The sequence below is a fragment of the Mobula birostris genome, chromosome 2, assembly GCF_030028105.1.
Source record: "Mobula birostris isolate sMobBir1 chromosome 2, sMobBir1.hap1, whole genome shotgun sequence".
In the NCBI taxonomy this organism is placed as follows: Eukaryota; Metazoa; Chordata; class Chondrichthyes; order Myliobatiformes; family Myliobatidae; genus Mobula; species Mobula birostris.
Genome location: NC_092371.1, coordinates 48,195,887 through 48,217,418, shown reverse-complemented (window position 1 = coordinate 48,217,418; position 21,532 = coordinate 48,195,887). Strand labels below are relative to the sequence as shown.

The 21,532-nt window shown below is 42.7% G+C and overlaps 1 protein-coding gene across 1 annotated transcript in view; it reads right to left on the bottom strand.

The window, feature by feature from the left end:
• ada (adenosine deaminase) overlaps positions 1–21,532 on the bottom strand; it is a 71,732-nt gene that overhangs the window by 37,874 nt on the left and 12,326 nt on the right. The window contains exon 3 of the mRNA XM_072240474.1: positions 14,235–14,357. Within this exon, the coding sequence (XP_072096575.1) occupies positions 14,235–14,357 (123 nt within the window). The remainder of the gene's footprint in view (positions 1–14,234; positions 14,358–21,532) is intronic.

Below are 21,532 nucleotides of genomic sequence, written 5' to 3'. Positions count from 1 at the left end.
CTGTTTTTGTCTGCACATCTATTGGTATCCAGATAATTTGAAATAACTATATAAAAACAATGTTGGGATATTTAATGCAATAATTTACAATCTTCAAAATTCAGTAAATTCATTATCAAAGTATGTATATGAAACTATATACAACCCTGAGATTCATGTTCTTACAGGCATACTCAATAAATCTATAGAATAATAACCATAGCAGAATCAATGAAAGACTGCCCTAAATTGGGTATCCAACCAGAGTGCAGAAGACAACAAATTGTGCGAATGCAAAAACAAAAACATGATAATAATAAGTAAATAAGTAGTAAATTTTGAAAGCATGAGATGAAGGGTCCTTGAAAGTAAATCCATCGTATGTGGGAACACATCAATTATGGGGCAAAGTCAGAAACTTAGAAACATAGAAACCCTACAGCACAATACAGGCCCTTCGGCCCACAATGCTGTGCCAATATGTACTTACTTTAGAAATTACCTAGGGTTACCCATAGCCCTCTATTTTTCTAAGCTCCATGTACCTGTCCAGGAGACTCTTAAAAGACCCTATCGTATCTGTCTCCACCACTGTCGCCAGCAGCCCACTCCACGCACTCCCCACTCCCTGCATAAAAAACTCACCCCTGACATCTCCTCTGTAACTACTTCCGAGCACCCTAAAACTGTGCCATCTTGTGTTAGCCATTTCAGCCCCGGGAAAAAGCCTCTGACTATCCACACGATCAATGCCTCTCATTATCTTATACACCTCTATCAGGTCACCTCTCATCCTCTGTCGCTCCAAGGAGAAAAGGCCAAGTTCACTCAACCTATTCTCAGAAGGAATGCTCCCCATTCCAGGCAACAACCTTGTAAATCTCCTTTGCACCCTTTCTACGGTTTCCACATCCTTCCTGTAGTGAAGTGACCAGAACTGAGCACAGTACTCCAAGTGGGGTCTGACCAGGGTCCTATATAGCTGCAACATTACCTCTCGGCTCTTGAACTCAATCCCATGGTTGATGAAGGCCAATGCACCATATGCCTTTTAACCACAGTCAACCTACGCAGCAGCTTTGAGTATCCTGTGGACACGGACCCCAACATCCCTCTGATCCTCCACACTGCAAAGAGTCTTACCATTAAAACTATATTCTGCCATCATATTTGATCGACCAAGATGAACCACCTCACACTTATCTGGGTTGAACTCCATCTGCCACTTCTCAGCCCAGTTTTGCATCCTGTTGATGCCCGCTATAACCTCTAACAGCCCTCCACACTATCCACAACACCTCCGACCTTTGTGTATCAGCAAATTTACTAACCCATCCCTCCACTTGCTCATTCAGGTCATTTATAAAAATCACGAAAAGAAGGGGTCCCAGAACAGATTCCTGAGGCACTCCACTGGTCACTGACCTCCATGCAGAATATGACCTGTCTCCAACCACTCTTTGCCTTCTGTGGGCAAGCCAGTTCTGGATCCACAAAGCAAGGTCCCCTTGGATCCCATGCCTCCTTACTTTCTCAATAAGCCTTGCATAAGAGTACCTTATCAAATGCCTTGCTGAAATCCATATACACTACATCTACTGTTTTACCTTTATCAATTTGTTTAGTCACATCCTCAAAAAATCCATCCAGGCTCATGAGGCACAACCTACCTTTAACAAAGCTATGCTGACTATTCCTAATCATATTATGCCTCTCCAAATGTTCATAAATCCTGCCTCTCAGGCTCTTCTCAATCAACTTACCAACCACTGAAGTAAGACTCATTGGTCTATAATTTCCTGGGCTATCTCTACTCCCTTTCTTGAATAAGGGAACAACATCTGCAATCCTCCAATCTTCCAGAACCTCTCCTGTCCCCATTGATGATGCAAAGATCATTGCCAGAGGCTCAGCAATCTCTTCCCTCACCTCCCATAGTAGTGTCGGGTGTATCTTGTCAAGTCCTGGTGACTTATTCAACTTAATGCTTTCCAAAAGCTCCAGCTCAAACTCTTTCTTAATGTTTATATCCTCAAGCTTTTCAGTCCACTGTAAGTTATCCCTACAATCGCCAAGGTCCTTTTCCATAGTGAACACTGAAGCAAAATATTCATTAAGTACCTCCACTATCTCCTCCAGTTCCAGACACACTTTTCCACTGTCACACTTGATTGCTCCAATTCTCTCACATCTTATCCTCTTGCTCTTCACATACTTGTTGAGTGAAGTTATCCCCTTTGGTTCAAGAGCGTGATGTTTGAGGTGTAATAACTGTTCCTGAACCTGACGTTGTGAGGCCTGATGCTCCTGTATCTTCTTCCTGATGGCAGCAGCGAGAAGAGTGCATGACCTGGATGGTCGGGGTACCCGATGGTGAATGCTGCTTTCCTATGATTCATGTTGATGTGCTCAATGACAGACTGGGCCATAACCATTACTTTTTGTAGGGTTTCCCATTCAAGGGCATAGCTCACCTCAACTGTACCTCAAAGCAGAACCTACTGAATCACTACTAACCGAGTTATGCATAATGAGCAATTTGATTCATGTGCAAGCACAAGAGATTAATTTAATTCACATCAATAGCTTAATTAATTTGGCACAGCATCGTGGAACAAAGGGCCTTTTCCACTACTGCATTGTTCTGTGTTAAATATTCTGTGAGACCATGCTGGTGATCATTTTTAAGTATTGTGATTAGCTAGAAAATGACTTTTAGGTCATTAATCATGAAGTTTCCCCTTCCCTCCACAATAAGCAGAAATTCTACCATCTGTAAAAAAAAAGTACAATCTAAAGAGTGAACAGGAGTAAAGCTGGGTGGAGGTCAGGAATGAGATGTCATGGTTACACATTCTGTACACACAATTTCTAGACTCACTTGTCAATGGCCAATATAATGTCACACAGTTCACTGGAACTTCCTCCATTGAAAGTCTCATTTTGTTTGCACAATTACCCTGTATAAATGATGATAGTTCTGTCGACCCAGCTTGCAGCTCCTGGGCGGTTTGCACTCACTCATGGGACAGGTGACAAGCTGGGGTATTTCATTAGATGTGGCATGGTGGTGGTGTGGCACTGGTGACATGCAAACACTCCAAAAGGCTCCTTGTGCATAAAGTTACAGATACTACAATTTCTCTTACTTGTGGAAGGAAGGGGAAGCTTCATGATTAATGATGTAGAAGTCACTTTATGACCAAAGAGCCATTTGGTGCACATGCATGCCACTACCCCCATCTTCTCCCCCCAACCCCAAACCACACGCAATGACTTCTGTTTTGAGGCAAGTACACTAAATTATCACATGCAAATGTTGGTGAGGAAATTAGAACTTTCAGATAGTGTCTTATCATATCCACGGCAGCCTTTTCTACCACTGTTTTGTAACTTCAACGGCTTGAGGTCTTTAAACACTAGCTCACTTCCCACAGCAACAAACTTAATATGCTGCTCCCAATGGGAAGCACAGAGCTGCATGCTTAGTGAGTGATTGTAATATAAATGCCGCACTACTTATTTTCACAGATTTTACCTTTCTTCAGAAACTCAAGTGAGCTTTAGTGCTGAATGCAGCACCCTTTTCAATCTCCAATTAAAAATTGGCTCAAATTTTGAAGGAGGTGGTTTATAATAAAATCTTGCCCCTATTGTTTTCACCACTATTTTTCTGTATCCCAAAAAGAAACTAATTAATTTGCTTGTTCCTTATAGACCTGACAATTTACACATGCCTGGTTTTGGAAATGCTTAAAAGTTAAAAGGTGCTATATAAATGTATTTCCTTTTCAGGTTGTTTCACCATTGATTCAAATGTCTGTTTAACTCCCGGTTTCTGTTCTCAATTTGCTAGAATAACTCAGTTAGAATAACAAAACTACCTGCAAAACCATACAGGAGCTTCTGGCATTGTCAACACTATTTAGCAGGAAGTGTGGGCACGTGGCCAAGTGGTTAAGGCATTGGACTAGCGACCTGAAGGTCGTGAGTTCAAGCCCCCACCGAGGGAACGTGTTGTGTCCTCGAGCAAAGCACTTAATCACACATTGCTCTGCGACGACACTGGTGCCAAGCTGTATGGGTCCTAATGCCCTTCCCTTGGACAACATCGGTGTCGTGGAGAGGGGAGACTTTCCGGGCGCAGATCCATGGTCTCGCAACACTAACGGATGCCTTTACTTTAGCAGGAAGTTCAACTTTTACCAGAATAGCATGTGGTAAGACATCATATTACTGGAGATTCACAGGCTGTAGGATGGAGGGAACAGATTTCCCATTATATTCCCCAGGAACACAAGAAACTGAAGAGATAGTGGACTCAGCCCAATACATCAAGACGCACACCCTCCCTCACCACTGGTGGTATTGACAGGAGGCGCTGCCTCATGAAGACAACATCTATCAAAGATTCCCCACCATCTGGGCCATGCCATTCTATTCACAGCTACCATCAGGCAGGAGATACAGTATACTAGAACTCAACAAGTTAGTCAAGGAAATAAACAATTGGCATTTCAGATGAAGACACTTCATCATCCCCTCCATAGATGCTGCCTGACCTGATGAACTAAGCTCCACCAGCATTCTGTACGTTGCTCAAGATTTCCAGCATCTGTAAAATACTGTGTTTAGGAGGTACCTGAAGTCCCCACCTGGTTTGCCTGAAATCTGATACCATCAAGTTCAAGAACAGCCACTTCCCTTCAATTATTTGTTTCTTGAACCAGAAAAATGCTAAACACTAAAGTTAAGCAATACTGACTTTGATGACTTTACATTTCTTTGTTCCATACACGTTTTTGTAAAAAGTTGTTCGTGCTTTTCTTTTGAATGCTGCTTATATGATGATATTTGTCTGTGAGGTTGCTTCAAGTTTCTAATTCTACCTGTATTACATGTACTTGTGCGTATGACAAAAAACTCAACTTTGACTTCAAGATTTCTAATCTTTTAATTAAATTCTTAGTTTTAATGTCTTTAACAATACATTATATAGAAATATTTTAAATAAAATAAACATTTTTAGTATCTCTGGATGCCCAAGAAGTAAAACAAAACACATTAGGTTCATTAGCGGATTTTGACAGGAGAATAAACTCCACCTAGGCGTTGCCTTAAACTGAGAGCTATCAAAATGTTACAGAATGGGCTTACTGGGATAAACCCGTCAACATGACCTCACTACTTGATTCGAGGAAACGAGTCAGTAAAATCAGCTCTGCACATCTTGGTAAGATGTGTGGATGGGTGGCAACACAGGGTCTGTTCCAGCATGGTCTAGGACAGTAATGAAGCATCAGATGCTACCTTTCTAGACCTGCCTTCCAGCTACTGACATAAGGAACTCTCTTTCACTAGTGATAAACAGCTACAACAAGCTTTTGCCCTGGAAGGGCCAGCTTCCAACTGGAGCATGTCATCACAAGTGTCTGCACTCAGGCATAATTGGCTAACAGGCAGGTCAATGGTTGTGAAGTGTTGCTAAGAAGCAAAATGCTGAACTCCTGAAGCACAGCAGCACTTTCACACTCTGCAACGCCAATTAAACTCTCGTGGGACTGGCCAGACAACCTGGCATTGTGGATCTGCTTTGATACATGTTAAAAATGAGACTACAGAGGCAGAGACTACACCAAGGCACAGAGACTTGGTGACGACCACCTTAAGACATTTTACTACTATTACTATTAGAGATACAGCATGGTAATACACCCAATTGGCCAAACAAGCCCACACCACCCAATCACACCCTGGTGACCAATTATCCTACTAATCTGTATGTCTTTGGAACATGGGGGGAAACTGGAGCAGCTGGAAAAAAAAACAAGTGGTCACAGGGAGAATATACAAACTCCTTCCAGAGAGCAGCAGAATTGAAGAGGGCCACTGGTGCTGTTATGCCTACATTATGCCTACGCCACACTACCATGGTGCCCCAATCTGAACAGGGTGGCACGGTATCCATCAACCTCTTATAGCTGTCACCAACAGCTGGCACAGTTGTACTGTTCAGCCCTAGAATGAGCAGAAACGTAAGATATGCTGAGCTGTCCACAGATGCTAAGCAGTGTGACGGAAGGTGCAGATTTTCCCAATAGACGTTGGCTGCAGAGGATTTGTGGCTACTTCCATGGTCAGATTGCTGAAGGGAGAAGCAAAGGCTGAATAACAACTCTAAGCCCCATATATGCTCTGTCCGCCAGAGAAAGCAGGATCTCCCAGTGGCCACACATTTTAATTCCACATCCTATTCCCATTCTGATGTGTCTATCCACGGCCTCCTCCACTGTCAAAATGAAGCCACACTCAGGTTGGAGGAACAACACCTTATATTCCGGCTGGGTAGCCTCCAATCTGATGGCATGAACACTGACTTCTTTAACTTTCATTAATGCCCCACCTCCCCCCTCATACCCTATCCGTTATTTATTTATTATTATTTTTATGTATTTTTTTCTCTCTTTTTTCTACCTCTGTCACTCTCACTATAACTCCTTGCCCATCCTCTGAGTTTCCCCCACCTCCCCCTTTCTTTCTCCCTAGGCCTCCCGTCCCATGATCCTCTCCCTTCTCCAGCCTCATATCCCTTTTGCCAAACAACTGTCCAGCTCTTAGCTCCCACGCCCCCTCCTGTCTTCTCCTATTGTTTTGGATCTCCCCCTCCCCCTCTCAAATCTCTTACTATCTCTTCTTTCAGTTAATCCTGGCGCAGGGTCTCGGCCCGAAACGTCAACTGTACCTCTTCCTAGAGATGCTGCGTTCACCAGTACGGTTTGTGCGTGTTGCTTGAATTTCCAGCATCTGCAGATTTCCTTATGTTTGCATTTATAAGCCCCCTATGACCGGAAGAACCACCATCCCCTTTGTCCAGCAAGGACAGACGGTGCCACCCTCAGTGACACGGTTGGTGGCAGGCACACTGGAACATGGCTGTCAACCTTGACAAAAGGCTAATATCTCCCCCGGAGATAGCCACTACCAGCCTCAGACCAGATTTGGTCTTGTGGTCCAGCAGTCTGAAGGCTGTAGTAATCTCGGAACTCACAGTGCCCTGGGAAGATGCAGCCTACAAGGCGTACGAGTGGAAACATGTAAGATACGCTGAGCTGACCACAGATGCTCACCGGCGTGGATGGAAGGTGCAAATTTTCCCAGTAGAGGATGGCTGCAGAGGATTTGTGGCTATTTCCATGGTCAGATTGCTGACGGGATTGGGAGTCCCTTTCTAGGATTTAAGTTGACGAAATATCTAAGAAGGAGGGTGCCCATCTGATGACTCCTGGGAAGCATCTACCACCCACCAAGCCCCCCTCAAGATCTCGAGGCTATGACCCGAATTCGGATCTGCTTATCAAAGGGATTGAAACATCTAGTCCAATGAGCTCAAACATGGGAATGATGCCCTCTTGGCTCTACATGATCTACTACACCAACTTCTCCATGCTCTTTGCCAACGTGTGCAATTTATTTGCCATTCTGAACAACACACAAAACATTTAACTGTCGACCTACACCAATCTTCCCATGGGTTCTTACTTATCAGACTTTACCCATATCTTCTGACACAATACTTCCCCTTCTATGGCTCCAGCACATTGGACTTCCCTGCCTCCTGCTTGACCACAGATCAGTGCAAGAAAATTCACACCCCTAGTGTCTTTGCCTTCATAGGGCCAATATCTGAAATGATGCTGAGGGTTATCAGGCACAATTACACAGCTCCTTGGCCCTGATCGTCTCATTTTCACCATGGATATCCAGTCTCTATACACCTCCATCCCATAAAGGGAGGGCCTTGAAGCTCTCTGCTTCTTTCTGAACAACAGACCCAACCAGTCTCCTTCATCTGACAGAACTGGCTCTCACCCTCAACAATTTCTCCTTTGCTTCCTCCCACTTCCTTCAACCCAAAGGTGTAGCCATGGGCACTCACGTGGTTTCTAGCTATGCCTGCCTTTTCATCAGCGACATGGAACTGTCCATGTTCCAAGCCTACACCAATATGACTTCCCAACATTTCCTATACTACATCAACAACTACATTGGTGCTACCTCCTGCACTCATGTTGAGCTCGTTGATTTCATCAACTTTGCCTCCAACTTCCACCCTGCCCTCAAATGTACTTGGTCCATTTCCTGATCTTGATCTCCTTTCTTGATCTCGCTGTCTCCATCTCTGGAGACAGTCCATGTACTGATATCTTTTATAAACCCACTCACTCTCACAGTTATCTGGACCATACCTCTTGCCATCCTGTCACTTGTAAAAATGCCGTTCCCTTCTGTCAGTTTCTCTGTCCCCAGCACTTCTGCTCTCTGGATGATGGTTTACATTCCAGAACAGCTGAGATGTCCACCTTCTTCAAAGAAAAGGGCTTCCCTTCCTCCATCATCAACGCTGCCCTCAACTGCAACTTTCCACCTCACACACATTTGGCCTCACCTCATTCTCCTGCCGCCACACCAGGGATAGAGTTATGTGCTGGACACAGAGGCTGGTGGGGTCCTCATCTACCACCCCACCAGCCTCTGCATCCAGCACATAATTCGCTGTAACTTCTTCCATCTCCAAAAGGATCCCACCACATCTTTCGCTCCCACCCACTTTCTGCTTTCTGAAGGGATCGCTCCCTTCGCAACTCCCTTGTCCACTCATCCGTCTGCACTGATTTCCCTCCTGGTACTTATCCATGCAAGCGGAACAAGTGCCCCACCTGCCCCTACACCTCCTCCTTCACTACCATTCAGAGCTCCAAACAATCCTTCCAGATGAGGCCACACTTCACCAGCAAGTCTGTTGGGGTGATCTACTGTATCCGGTGCTCCCGGTGTGGCCTCCTGTAATTCAGAGAGACTCAGCGGAGATTGGAAAACCATTTTGCCAAGCTCCTATGCTCTGACAGCCAGAAAAAAACAGGATGTCCCAGTGGCCACCCATTTCAATTCTACTTCCTATTCTGGCATGGCAGTCCATGGCCTCCTCTACTGCCATGATGAGGCCACACTCAGGTTGAAGAAGCAACACTTTATATTCTGTTTGGGTAGCCTCAAATCTGATGACATGGATATCGATTTGTTGAACTTCCAGTAATTGCCTCCCCTCTCTCCTTCACCATTCCCCATTCCTGTTTCCCTCTCTCACAGTATCTCCCTACCTGCCCATCACCTCCCTCTAATGCTCCTCCCCTTCCCTTTCTACCATGGTCCTCTCTCCTCGCCAATCAGATTTCCCCTTTTCTAGCCTGTTATCTCTTTCATCTTGGTTATAATTCGCTGTAACTTCGCTGTGGCCTCCTGTAATTCAGAGAGACTCAGCGGAGATTGGAAAACCGTTTTGCCAAGCTCCTATGCTCTGACAGCCAGAAAAAAGCAGGATGTCCCAGTGGCCACCCATTTCAATTCTACTTCCTATTCTGGCATGGCAGTCCATGGCCTCCTCTACTGCCCAGCTCTTTACTGCACCCTCTCCTCCCTCCCAGTTTCACTTATCACCAGCTATCTTGTACTTTTACCTCCCCTCCCTGCACCTTCTTACTTGACTTCCACCACCCCAACTTCATTTCCAGTCCTAATGAAGGGTCTCGGCCTGAAACGTCGACTGTTTACTCTTTTCCATAGATGCTGCCAGGCCTGCTGAGTTCATCCAGCATTTTGTGTGTGTTGCTTTGGATTCCAGCATCTGCAGATGTTCTTGTGTTTGTGACAATTACACAATGTGCTGCTCTGCCTTCATGCTCTTCTGTCATGCCCTCCCTCCTCCACTGCCTCTAGTGCAGGGGTTCCCAAACTGAGATCCACAGACCCCTTGCTTAATGGTATTGGTCCATGGCATAAAAAAAGGTTGGAAATCACTGCTTTACTGCCTTTGTTGTCAAGCCTAAAGCACTAGATGTTGGTGCCTCTCCTGACAGCCTACAACAATAGAGAAAGAAAGAAAGAGCGTTGCTAATGAAAATATGCTTGCGCCATTTTGCCAAGATCATAAGCTAGGACTGTGATCTTAATACAGCAACAAGAATTGTTTGAATGAGCCATGCAGCAGAGGATTAATGAAGCAGGTACATTTCAAGATAAACATACATTTATAACCAAGATAAAGCTTACTTATTAAATGCAATCTGATTGAACTTTATGTACTCAATGGAAAAAGAAACAGGGTGCTTCCACTAAATCATGAGAGTCCAGGTACCATGAAATACACAGGTACATATCGATATGGATTTGAACCATAAATTTCACTTAACAGATGGCTCAAAGGTAGGAAACCAAATCAAGCAATCCAGGAATCAATAGTTCAAAGTCTGTCATTTTAAAAGGCACAAGTTCAGCACTGCATTATCATCTTAGCGTTGCTACCTTCAATACAACACATTATTTTGTATTACAAAATATGATGCTGGAAACTGCATAGAATCAGCATGATATAATAGAGAGAACAGATTTGGGGTGTATGGGGTGTCAGGGAGGGGTAGCACCTCTGCTGCGGGAACACGTCACGTCCTTTTCAAGGCAGTTAGTCCACCTTTGGTCCCCACCTGGCACTCAGCTCTCACCTGTGGCTCCCTGTAGCTGTTTGCATGTGACAGCAGCCACACCCCGGGCAACGGCTTCGACAAGCCGGCTAAACCAGGTGAGGGTAGCCGACGGGTCTCAAACCCTCGGTGAGATAGGGAGTTGTCTATCCCAGCATGTGAAGACAGACTCCGGCGGATTGAGCGGACGAGACCAGCGGAAGGTCCAACGGTCAAGAAGGCGGTCTCTGCAAGCGTCGTGGAACGTGTAGAACAGGACAAGACACAGAAGACGTCCTGGTCATCCACTGCACCTAGTCCCATCTCCAGCCGTCTCGACTCTGTCTTGCCACTGGATCCAGATGGGAATTGGGAAGACAGAGAGAGACTGACGCTGCGCTCCCTCACTTAAATACAAATCACACGGTAGTCTCGACACCATCATAATACTGTCAAGGTCCTCACTGACGTTGACGATGGACGAACACACATAACAACGACTGACAAACATCCAATGGGCAAAAGAGGACAAATTGTGTCAAAAATAAAAAAAAGTCAGGCATTGTACACATTTTATCTGTTATCCATACCGTATTTGCTAAAATAAAATTAAATGTTGCCCATTCCTCTTCTTCGTAGGGCCCCGGTAAAATGTATTCTAGGCTACTGTGGAGGGTGGGGGTAGTGGGCATGAGTGGAGATTTCCGGTGCCCTGAAAGGTATTTTTAAAAAGGTGTCAGCTGACAGAAGAGCAACAAATATGGGAACTGTTAATCAAAAAAAGTACTGGGGATAAGCTAGGTCAAAAAAAGGCCCAAGAGTCCATCAGCAGAGCGGGGAAATTATTACAAGACAATAAGGAACGTAAGGATTAATCTGCATTTTAAAAATCAGGGCTTAATCATAGATTTGATGGTGGTGATCCCATCTGGTGAATTTGATTGATTTTTTTCTATCAAGTAACAACACGTGTTGAGAGCAATACAGCTGATGCAGTCTACATGGACTGTACTTTTGAGAAGATACAACTTTGGAAACTGGTCCAAAAAAGTCAACGGGCATTAGACCTAGAGCAAATCAGCAAAATGGATCCAAAGTTAGTTTGGTAATAGGAGGCAGGGAGTGATGGTACATGAATGTTTCTGTGAAGCCTGTGACCATTGATGTACCATAGGGATTGGTGATGGAACCCTTACTTACACATATTAATGATTTGTATACTGCATGAATGGAGAGGGTATGGCTGATAAGTTTGCAGATGACACAAAAAACCAAAGGTGTTGATAGTGAGGAGGCTACAAAATGATTTTGGTGAGTTTGTTAGATGCACAAAGCAATGGCAAATTAAATTTAATCCTAAAAAGAGTGAGGTGATTAGGAGGACTAACAAGGGTAGGGAATACACAATGAATGGCAAGGCCTTACAAAGGATTGAAGAACTGGCGGACCTTGGTGTACGAGTGCAAGGATCCCTGAAGGAGGCAGCAGAGTGGTGAAGGCGGCTCACCGGATACTTGTCCTCATTAGCCATTACACTGGACAAGACCCAGCTGGAGTACGGGTTGCTCACTATAGGAAGAGCATGATTGCACTGGAGAAGGTGCAGAGGAGATTCACCTCAGTGCTGCCTAGGACTGAATGATACAGTTATGAGAGACTTGGTTTCCTATAAAAACTAGAATCTGAGAGAGAAATAAGTATACAAAATGATGAGGGGCATAGAGAATAGAAAACTTTTCCCACAGCAGAGGTCTCCAAAAGTCATGGGTACAGGTCTAGGGTAAGGGGTAAGAGGCTTTGAAGAGATCTGTGGAAGAACATTTTCACTCAGACAGTGATTAGAGTCAGGAATGTACAGCCTGACTGGATCGTAGAGGCAGATACTTGTACAGCATATATGAAGCATTGCACGGCCATTTGATTCACCAGTGGATGGGAGGCTCGGATGGAGTACTGGTGAATGTCATTACAAATAAGTAACTGATGGTTGGCATAGACATGCTAGGCCGAAAGGCCTGCTATTTTGCTGTACGACTTAACTCTAAGTTCACAAACACAAGGGTTATGTAGCCTGATCTTGAGCAAAGTTTCAAATTTCATAGATAACGTCAAGGGTGTTTACTTTAACTTTGCTATATTAGCTGCCTAAATACTTAATGCTTTATAGCAACTAAGTCAGCCACCAGCAGGCTTCATTTATCCTTCTCTTACACAAAATTAACCTAGTTTTGTTCAGACTAACTACTCACAGTCTGTCCTGGTTAATCTTTCACCTCACCGCAAGAACAGCCCATTTCCTCATACAGAAACTTCATAACTTCTGCTTACAAGTCTCTGCACAGTTTCGCCAAGCATCCCCCTCCAACTCAGCACTCCATTTCTATTCCACCAGCTGAATCCATTCCTCCTTTTTTATTGACTCATCAACACTGAGCCTATTTTCATCAGTGGTACCGGTCTCACGTTCCTGAAACCCCCACATCATTGCATCTCTCCTGTTTGCAGAAGCCTATCTACTTAATTTGATCATTCAGTACCTTCCTTCACTCTCCTGCATGCACTGACACAAGAAAGCAGCATCCATCAGCAGAGACCCCCACCACCCAGGTCAAGCTCTCTTCTGAAGAAAGTACAAGAGCCTCAGGACTCACACCATCAGGTTCAGAAACAGTTATTCCCGCTCAACTATCAAGCTCTTGAACCAAAGGGAATAACTTCATTCATCTTCACTCATTCCATCACTGAACTCTTCCCACAACCTATGGGCTCACTTTGAAGGACTCTTCATCTCATGTTCTCGATATTTATTGGGTATTTATTTATATTTTCCCCTCTCTTTCGTATCTGCACACCTTGCTGTCTTTTGCACATTGGTTGTTTGTCCATCCCATTGGGTACGGTCTTTCATTGATTCTATTACGGTTCTTGGATTTACTGAGTATGCCTGCAGAAAAATGAACCTCAGAGTTGTATATGGTTTCATATATGTACTATGGTAATAAACTTATATTGAACTTTAAATTTGAAGGCTGATTACAAACTTGGCTGTCTAGATATACAACTAAAACGGCTGAAACCATTGCCTAATGCATTCCTACGCACTGGCTGGCTAACCTGCTTCGGAACAGGCAAGAGAATAGTGCCAGAAGGCAGTGAAAAAAATTCTTCTAATTTTGCATTTGAGGTTCCAATGTAATTTAAGTCCAAGATCATTTTGAGGGCACCTTTCTCCTTAGAAAGACCAGGAGCAGGACCTGGAAAAGCCAAATGTCTCCTCTGCAAGCCCACAGGCAAATCATGTGGCTCTCGTACTTTGGTCATCATCTTCCCCCACCAAGTTAGACGTCATCCCGACCACACAGATGGTGTTGAGCACAGTTCCTTAGGATCCCTGCAGCACCCTCCTAACAGTGATTTCCTACTTCTATCTGTCAGGTAGGTGAGCTTCTTGGTCAAACATTTGAGGTGTGGGGTGGAGAAGAGAAAGAGAGTATTATTTATCAGCCTCATTGGAAAGCTGGACAGAACTTGTCACTGGAGTCTTATCTTCCTTATTGTCTCTTAACAGTTGCTTGATGTCACTTGTTGAATCCAAACCTCTGTAACTATATTCTTTAAATAATACGATATATAATTTACGCCAAGTTGAACACTTGTTTATGAAGATTTAAATTCAAAAAAGAAAACCAAATCATGGTTTCAATAAATGTATCAAAATAATGAAGGAGTGGTTTCACTTACGCAATAGCCGGCATATAATAGCTAAATTTCTTAAGGAACTGAGTGAGATCAATTGGTTCATCATATCCAATGTAGCACATAAGTTCTTCCACCGTGTCTGCTGGCAACTTAATTCCTCGTTTTCTAAAGAGAGGATATAGAAGATTATCCAAATAGTTCTTGTTGCTTACATAATGTTCATTATTACATGTTATATAACTTCAATAATGATTATGTAAAACATATTGTGGACATAGAATTTGAGACAGCTACAGTCTTTTGCAAATGTGACTTTCATGAATATTAATCAGTCTGGAATATGTTTAAACCAGTGCAGGAAATTCAGTCATACAGCCTCTTTTCTAGCAAAAGGGCTTGTTTTAATGCCAACATGCAGATGATGAGAAAACTGTTGCAAAGGTGGGGAGAGGATAAGGGAACCTAATGGTGGGGGGGGGGTGGAATGGAGGAACTGTATACGGACTGGAAGTACTGTAGTTGTGGAGATAATGGATGAATTTTTGGGTAAGTATTGTAACTTTCAGCTATATATAACAAGAGATACAAGTTGAAAGAGGGCGGCAAAGAAAAATTTACTAGTATGCAGCCACCGCTGGCATTCCCATGACCTAAAGCAAATAAAAGCCTGCCAGAATGCTATAGGCTATAAATCAGTCTAAAGTGTATTCTGTGCCAGATAGCAAGGTTGTCTAAAAGCCTGGTTAAAGAGGAGAATGTTTAGAAGGGCTTGGAGGAGGAATGGCAGATGGACGGTTTTGGGAAAGGAATTCAGACTTGACACTGAGATGGCTGAAAGAATGGTACCCATTGAAGAGTCAGAGAGAGGGGAGAGCAAGATGCCAGGTGCAAAGTCACACGGAGAATGAAATTAAGAAACAGAGGGTATTGCAAGACCCAGGAGGAAGGTGTGTCAACATGGCTTGGTAAAGAAATGTTTAGTATGCAGAATACCAAGCTGATGCAGGATAGGATAAAGAACAGGCCAGCAGAACAACCGCACAGCCTAGGTGCAAATAAATATAAAGAAAATCCGAGGAGAAGTAGTAACATAGAAAGAAGAGAGCTGTAGATCTTTTGACATTTTCAGAGGTATCTGTACATTACTGGAACCTACTCCAGCAACATCCTTCTCATGACTTGATAAAGATGAACCCAAACAAGGTCAGATCAAAAGTGAGACAACAATGGAGTTAATCGTGTCAAATGCTACAACAGAATGATCAATGTCATTGCAAGTGGAAAAGGCATCATAGCCTTGCACACAAAACCTGTATCATCTGTAAGAAGCCAGCCTTATCGGTGATTGTTGCCGCTTCTTCCCCAACTACACCCCATTTTGAATTTGAAGGTGTAAAGAAGGCATTTGATCTCCTGTAACTCACCGTTACCCAACCCCAGCACACTAAACTCAAAGAGCAGAGAGTCAAAGTTAAAAACACACCCAACCATAAAAATGGTTCATGCCTTTTGCTGGGAGTTTTGGCTAGATGTCTCATTGCTCCACTCTACTGACGTGCTCTGAATCTGAAAGTGAAACCCAGTATCCAGTGATCCTTCTTGCTGATATAACCCAAATGCATCAATGCGTGAATCCAAAGCACAAGTCATATACACTTAATTGAAGCAATTTGGGGATGATCAGAGAATGATTCATCTCAAAAGGAAGTGAAATACATTTAAATGCTAAAGTTAACTCCTCTAACCAAAACTTACACTGGAATCTGACGTCACGAAAGTTTGTCACAGCTCAGATCTACAATTATAGATACTGCAAAGGTAATCAACACAGATAGAAAACTATTTATAATCATACCTGCAGAAACAATCAGGGTGAGTATCCTGTGTTTAACTGTATGAATGCACAACTAGCTTTTTCCACAATCATTGAATATTCACATCTTCCCTTCATGCTACATTCAATCTACTTCTATTAATTCAAAACTAATGCATTTTAGATAAAAGCATTTATTGAATGATTTCAATTCAAATGAACAGATATTTTCACAATATCTTTAGAAGATTTTCACAATATCTTGGGAGCTTACTACTTTTACTGCTGCAGATCAAAATGATTATAAAGATAAATTTTGAATATAAATGTCATTCACCACTGCTTTTCTATGACAAGTACACAAACAATGATTTAAGGTTACTAAATAATACTTAATATTACTATAAGGACATTATGAAACATTTTTATTCAAGCAAACGGCTCCTGGAAAATGGAGAATATACAATAGCCTAGAAAATTTTTGTAGCACCGTATGACTTGCTTCTTATGAAATCCAATCACTAAGCAGGATTGGGTGATTTTTTTTTTTAAAACGGGCATAAGTCTATTCTGCAAATTTAATTCAGTTGCTTAGTACACACAACCACAGACATGAGAAAGCAATAATGCAAGAGTACTATCATCAATTTGCCCAAGACAGTTTGCATTGCCAAAGTTCCCTAATGAAAATACCAAGAGGGCTTGCTGACTCAGAGATACTCACTCACTCTAATGTAATTCCCCTCCATAGACTCCTGACTTGCTGAGTTCCTCCAGTATTTTGCAAGTATTACTCAAGATTTCCAATAACTTCAAAATCTCATGTTTACAATGTAACGTTAGATTCAGCCAATTTCAAAACAAAGCAAAATATGACATTGTTTTTAAAATCACCAATTTAATCCCCAGCCAAATTTGACACACTGTGTAATTCCTTACTTCTTTTAATAATTGCTTAGAGACTGGACTTTTGGCTTGAGATCACAACCCACAATTAGGCACCCATGGTCACCCCAAGCCCAAATTCACCTGCCCCAGAAGGGGAGGGACCTGTTTGTTGATGCAGGCTGTGTAAGGATTCAACCAGTTTTGGCAGCCAAAATTCCACAACCAAATCTGAGATTCATGTTTGACAACCCTATCTCATTCTCCCACACACAAAATGGGCATTGTGAGGTGCTGTTGACAATAATATTTCTGAGAACCCAACATGAACACTAATGTAGAGCTATTCCAGGAGTTTGTTTTCTTTCCCATTTGTATATTTATCCAATTAGATGACTTTATGGTATTGGTGAGCCACTGCCCTGAACAGTAAGAATGGTATTGAAGTCCAGGAAAAATATGAATGGCATCAGGAATGGCATAAAAGTAATGACATAAATTAATCGACTTAGTATAGAGCTGGTGGAGAAATTAACTGTTTTCCATGAGCTAACTGTTTCCATTCCAGGGCATCGAAAGAAACAAGGAAATATGGACAAATGAGTGCTCTTGAGATCTGCCTGTTGCATTTTCAGATGGTAATTCAGAAGGCTTTGCTCCAGATGTTATTGAAATACAAAACTGCAAATAGCCTCATTAAGTGGGTCAGTAATTGAGGTTAAGATAAAGGAGATTATATTTGAATTGGCAGCACATTACAAACACCATTTTCCAGCAATCAGTAATTACTGCAGAATTTTTCATCATTCACACTTATTTAGTTGGATGACTAGAGTATTGCATACCAAACACTGTAAACTGCACTGTTCCATAAACTCTGTTAATATGCAGTCAAAAGACTAAAATTAAGAAATAAACAGTATGAAAACTGGCAAGAGAAGATATACAAACCCAGTTTCTCTGGACATTTTTTTTAAATATTCAGTAAATAGGCCATGTGCATAGACAAAGGTAATTAAAAATAAAAACAGAAAATTGTTGAAAATCTGACTAGGTCAGACAACATCAGTTGAAAACTCAAAATGCTTCTGGTCAATATCTTTTTATTCCAAACTGCTGCAACCTTATTTTCTACATCTCCAATTTCTTTTTTTGTTTTTACTCCAGCATCTGCAATATTCTGCATTTTGGAAAGGAATTATGTGCCAAGATAGACAAATCTTTAAATGCACTTTTTTAAAAAGTCAAAAAGGATAATAAAAGATTACATTTTATTACATGGGGTCTGGAATACAAAAGGGAAGCAGTTGTACATAATCTTGGGCGTGCAGCAGGAAAGATATAAGAGTTTTTGAAGGGGTAATGAGAAACCTCATAGCAATCGTCCAATGTCATAAAGATGATGTGATGATGATGATGATGTCGACTCAGGCTTGAGAGGCCAACGTCAGGCATTTTCATGTCTTTCCGCAGATCGGAAGGCTGTGTGGGCGCCACTCCTCACACAGACATTTCGCAGTATTTTTCTTTATTTTACGAGGTCGAGTTGCGAGCTCAGCACTCAACCCGGCACAGATGGAAAGCGTACTCGGGAGTGGCCCGACTGGATTCAAACCCGGGAACCTCCGTTCTGGAGTCCAGCGCTGGTGTTACTGCGCCATCAGCCGACAATGTCATAAAGGGTTAAATTATAAATACAGGTTGCATAAACTTGGCTTGTATTCCCTCTTGAAGAGATTGTAGATCAGGGGTCCCTCACCTTTTTTGCACTGCGGACCAGTTTCATATTGACAATATCCTGCGGACCGGCCAACCAAGGGGGTGGTAGGGTTGCCAACGAACAAGAGTAGCAGTCAACAGGAATTCTGCAGATGCTGGAAATTCAAGCAACACAATAAAAGTTGCTGGTGAACGCAGCCGGCCAGGCAGCATCTCTAGGAAGAGGTGCAGTCGACATTTCAGGCCAAGACCCTTCATCAGGACTGAAGAGTAGCAGTCAAATACGTTGGGTTTACTCCGAGAAAGACTACAATGACCATGAAGCCTTGCGCGGGCACCAGTGCGCATGCGTGTATGTGCCGGTTTTTTTCTACAAATCGGTTTTGGCGATTCTGTCGGGGGGGTGTTAATCACCAGCGCAATATAGGTTATAAGTGGCTAATACACTCAATTTCGTTTCTAAAGGGGTTTATCTAACGAATTTAATATTAAACACACAGCGCATATTTTCCTCGCATGAATATAGTGATAAGTCAATTATCAGGGGAGCTTGAAGTAAGTGTTGAACGAACTTCCAGTAGAAGTGGTAGAGGCAGGTTCAATATTATCATTTAAAGAAAAATTGGATAGGTATATGGACAGGAAAGGAATGGAGGGTTACGGGCTGAGTGCAGCTCAGTGGGACTAGGTGAGAGTAGCGTTCGGCACGGACTAGAAGGGCAGAGATCGCCTGTTTCCGTGCTGTAATTGTTATATGGCTATATAAGTCAATAGCATCATAACATTTTAAGTAATGTTTGGATATTAAACACACAGCACATGTTTTCCCCGTATGAACATACAAAATAATTACAACACACCAATATCGCTGAATCAGTGGGAGCCCTGGGCTTGTTTTCCTGCAACAAAGACGGTCCCGTCGAGGGGTGATGGGAGACAGCGATACTCGAAGGGGATTCCTTATGTCTAGTCTGTTCCACAGTTTAGTTTTCGTTGCATTCATTGCAGAGATATGTTGGAAATGGAAGCAACGTTTTCAGTGCTTTCGTGGCTATCTCAGGATATTTAGCCTTGACTTTGATCCAGAATGCCGGCACAGATGTTATATCAAACATGCTTTTCAGCCCGCCGTCATTTGCAAGCTCAAGGAGTTGATCTCCTTCCCGTGCTGACATGGATGACACGCGGGTAATGACCTCGTGTGCATTCAAGCTCAACAGTGGGTGTGACAGGGAATAAGGAAAGGTGCAGCTGACTCATATCGCCAAATCATGTGGTTTCCTCGCGGCCCGGTAGCGCATGCTTTGCAGCCCAGTACCGGTCCACGGCCCGGTGGTCGGGGACCGCTGTTGTAGATGATCAAAATGACTAAAATGGTAATGATAGGTCTTAAAAAAAACTCTTTCATCTGGTGAGGGGATTCAGAAAAAAGGGTATAATCTTAAATTAGAGCTGGGTCTTTTTTTGTGCATTTTACCATAACCTATGAATATTGCTGGCAAAGCAAGCTCTTACCAATTTAACCAAATTGGTGATATAGAATTAGAATTAGCAATTCTTCCTCAAAGTCTATGAATGTTGAGAGAAATGAAATACTTGCGACAAAATTAACTGGCTTTTTTGTGACAAGGAGATTTGAAGGCAGATAAATGGACTTAAGTTTTCACATTTAAGGTCTGACAGCCTTCCAGGAATTTAAATACAGGTGTCCCCCCGCTTTTCGAATGTTTGCTTTACGACACCTCGCTGGTACAAAGCTAACAGAAGGTGTTTTCACTGTTACGAAAAAAGGCAGCGTGTGAAAAAAGGCAGCACGCGCCCCGAGCAGCCAAGCTCCTTCCCCGGAACTGCATTCTAGCCGGCATTGCTTAAACACGTGCCTGTGAGCATCTGTGCTTTACGTTGATTTATTTTGAGCATCTGTTAACAAGATGAGTTCTAAGGTATTGGAAAAGCCTAAGAGAGCTTGTAAGGGTGTTACACTTGGCGTAAAACTAGACATAATTCAGCGTTTCGATCGTGGTGAACGAAGTAAGGACAAAGTGAGTTTGGCTTGTGGAAGTTGACGAAGATTATGTTGAAGAGGTTTTGGCATCCCATGACCAAGAACTGATAGATGAAGAGCTGATGCAATTGGAAGAGGAAAGGATAACAATCGAAACTGAATACAGTAGCGAACGGACCGAAAGTGAAGTCATCCAGGAACTGAACGCGAAGCAACTGTGCGAGATTTTCACTGCAATTGACAAGAATGATTGCAGAAAAGTACGACTCTAATTTTGAAAGGGTACGTAGGCTTAGGGCATATTTGCAGGATGGTTTGAGTGCTTACAAAGAACTGTATGATAGAAAAATGCGTGAGGCTAAGCAGTCAAGCATACTGTCATTTTTCAAGCCTTCCACATCAGCCACAGAAGACAAAGAACCTCAACCTTCGACATCGAGGCAAGCAGACATAGAAGATGACCTGCCTGCCCTGATGGGAACAGACAACGATGAGATGACCCAGTGTCCCACCACCCCAGCCTCCGATGACTCAGCCTAACACACCATCATCAGTGTGCTCACTGTCTTCCCAATTCCAGTAAGTGATACTACACTGTACATACATTATTTCTACTTTATATAGGCTGTGTGTTTTTATGTGTTATTTGATATGATTTGGCAGCTTCATAGCTTAAAGGTTACTGGACAGAGTGTTTCTGCCGAGAGCGCTTGCGTGAGATTTTCAAAACGGTGATCAGTGCAGCAATGATTGCAGAAAAGAATTTCTACTTTATATAGACTGTGTATTTATCATATCTTTCCTGCTTTTACTATATGTTACTTTTATTTTAGGTTTTATGTGTTAATTGGCATAATTTGGTAGGGTTTTTTTGGGTCTGCAAATGCTCACAAATTTTTCCCATATAAATAAATGGTA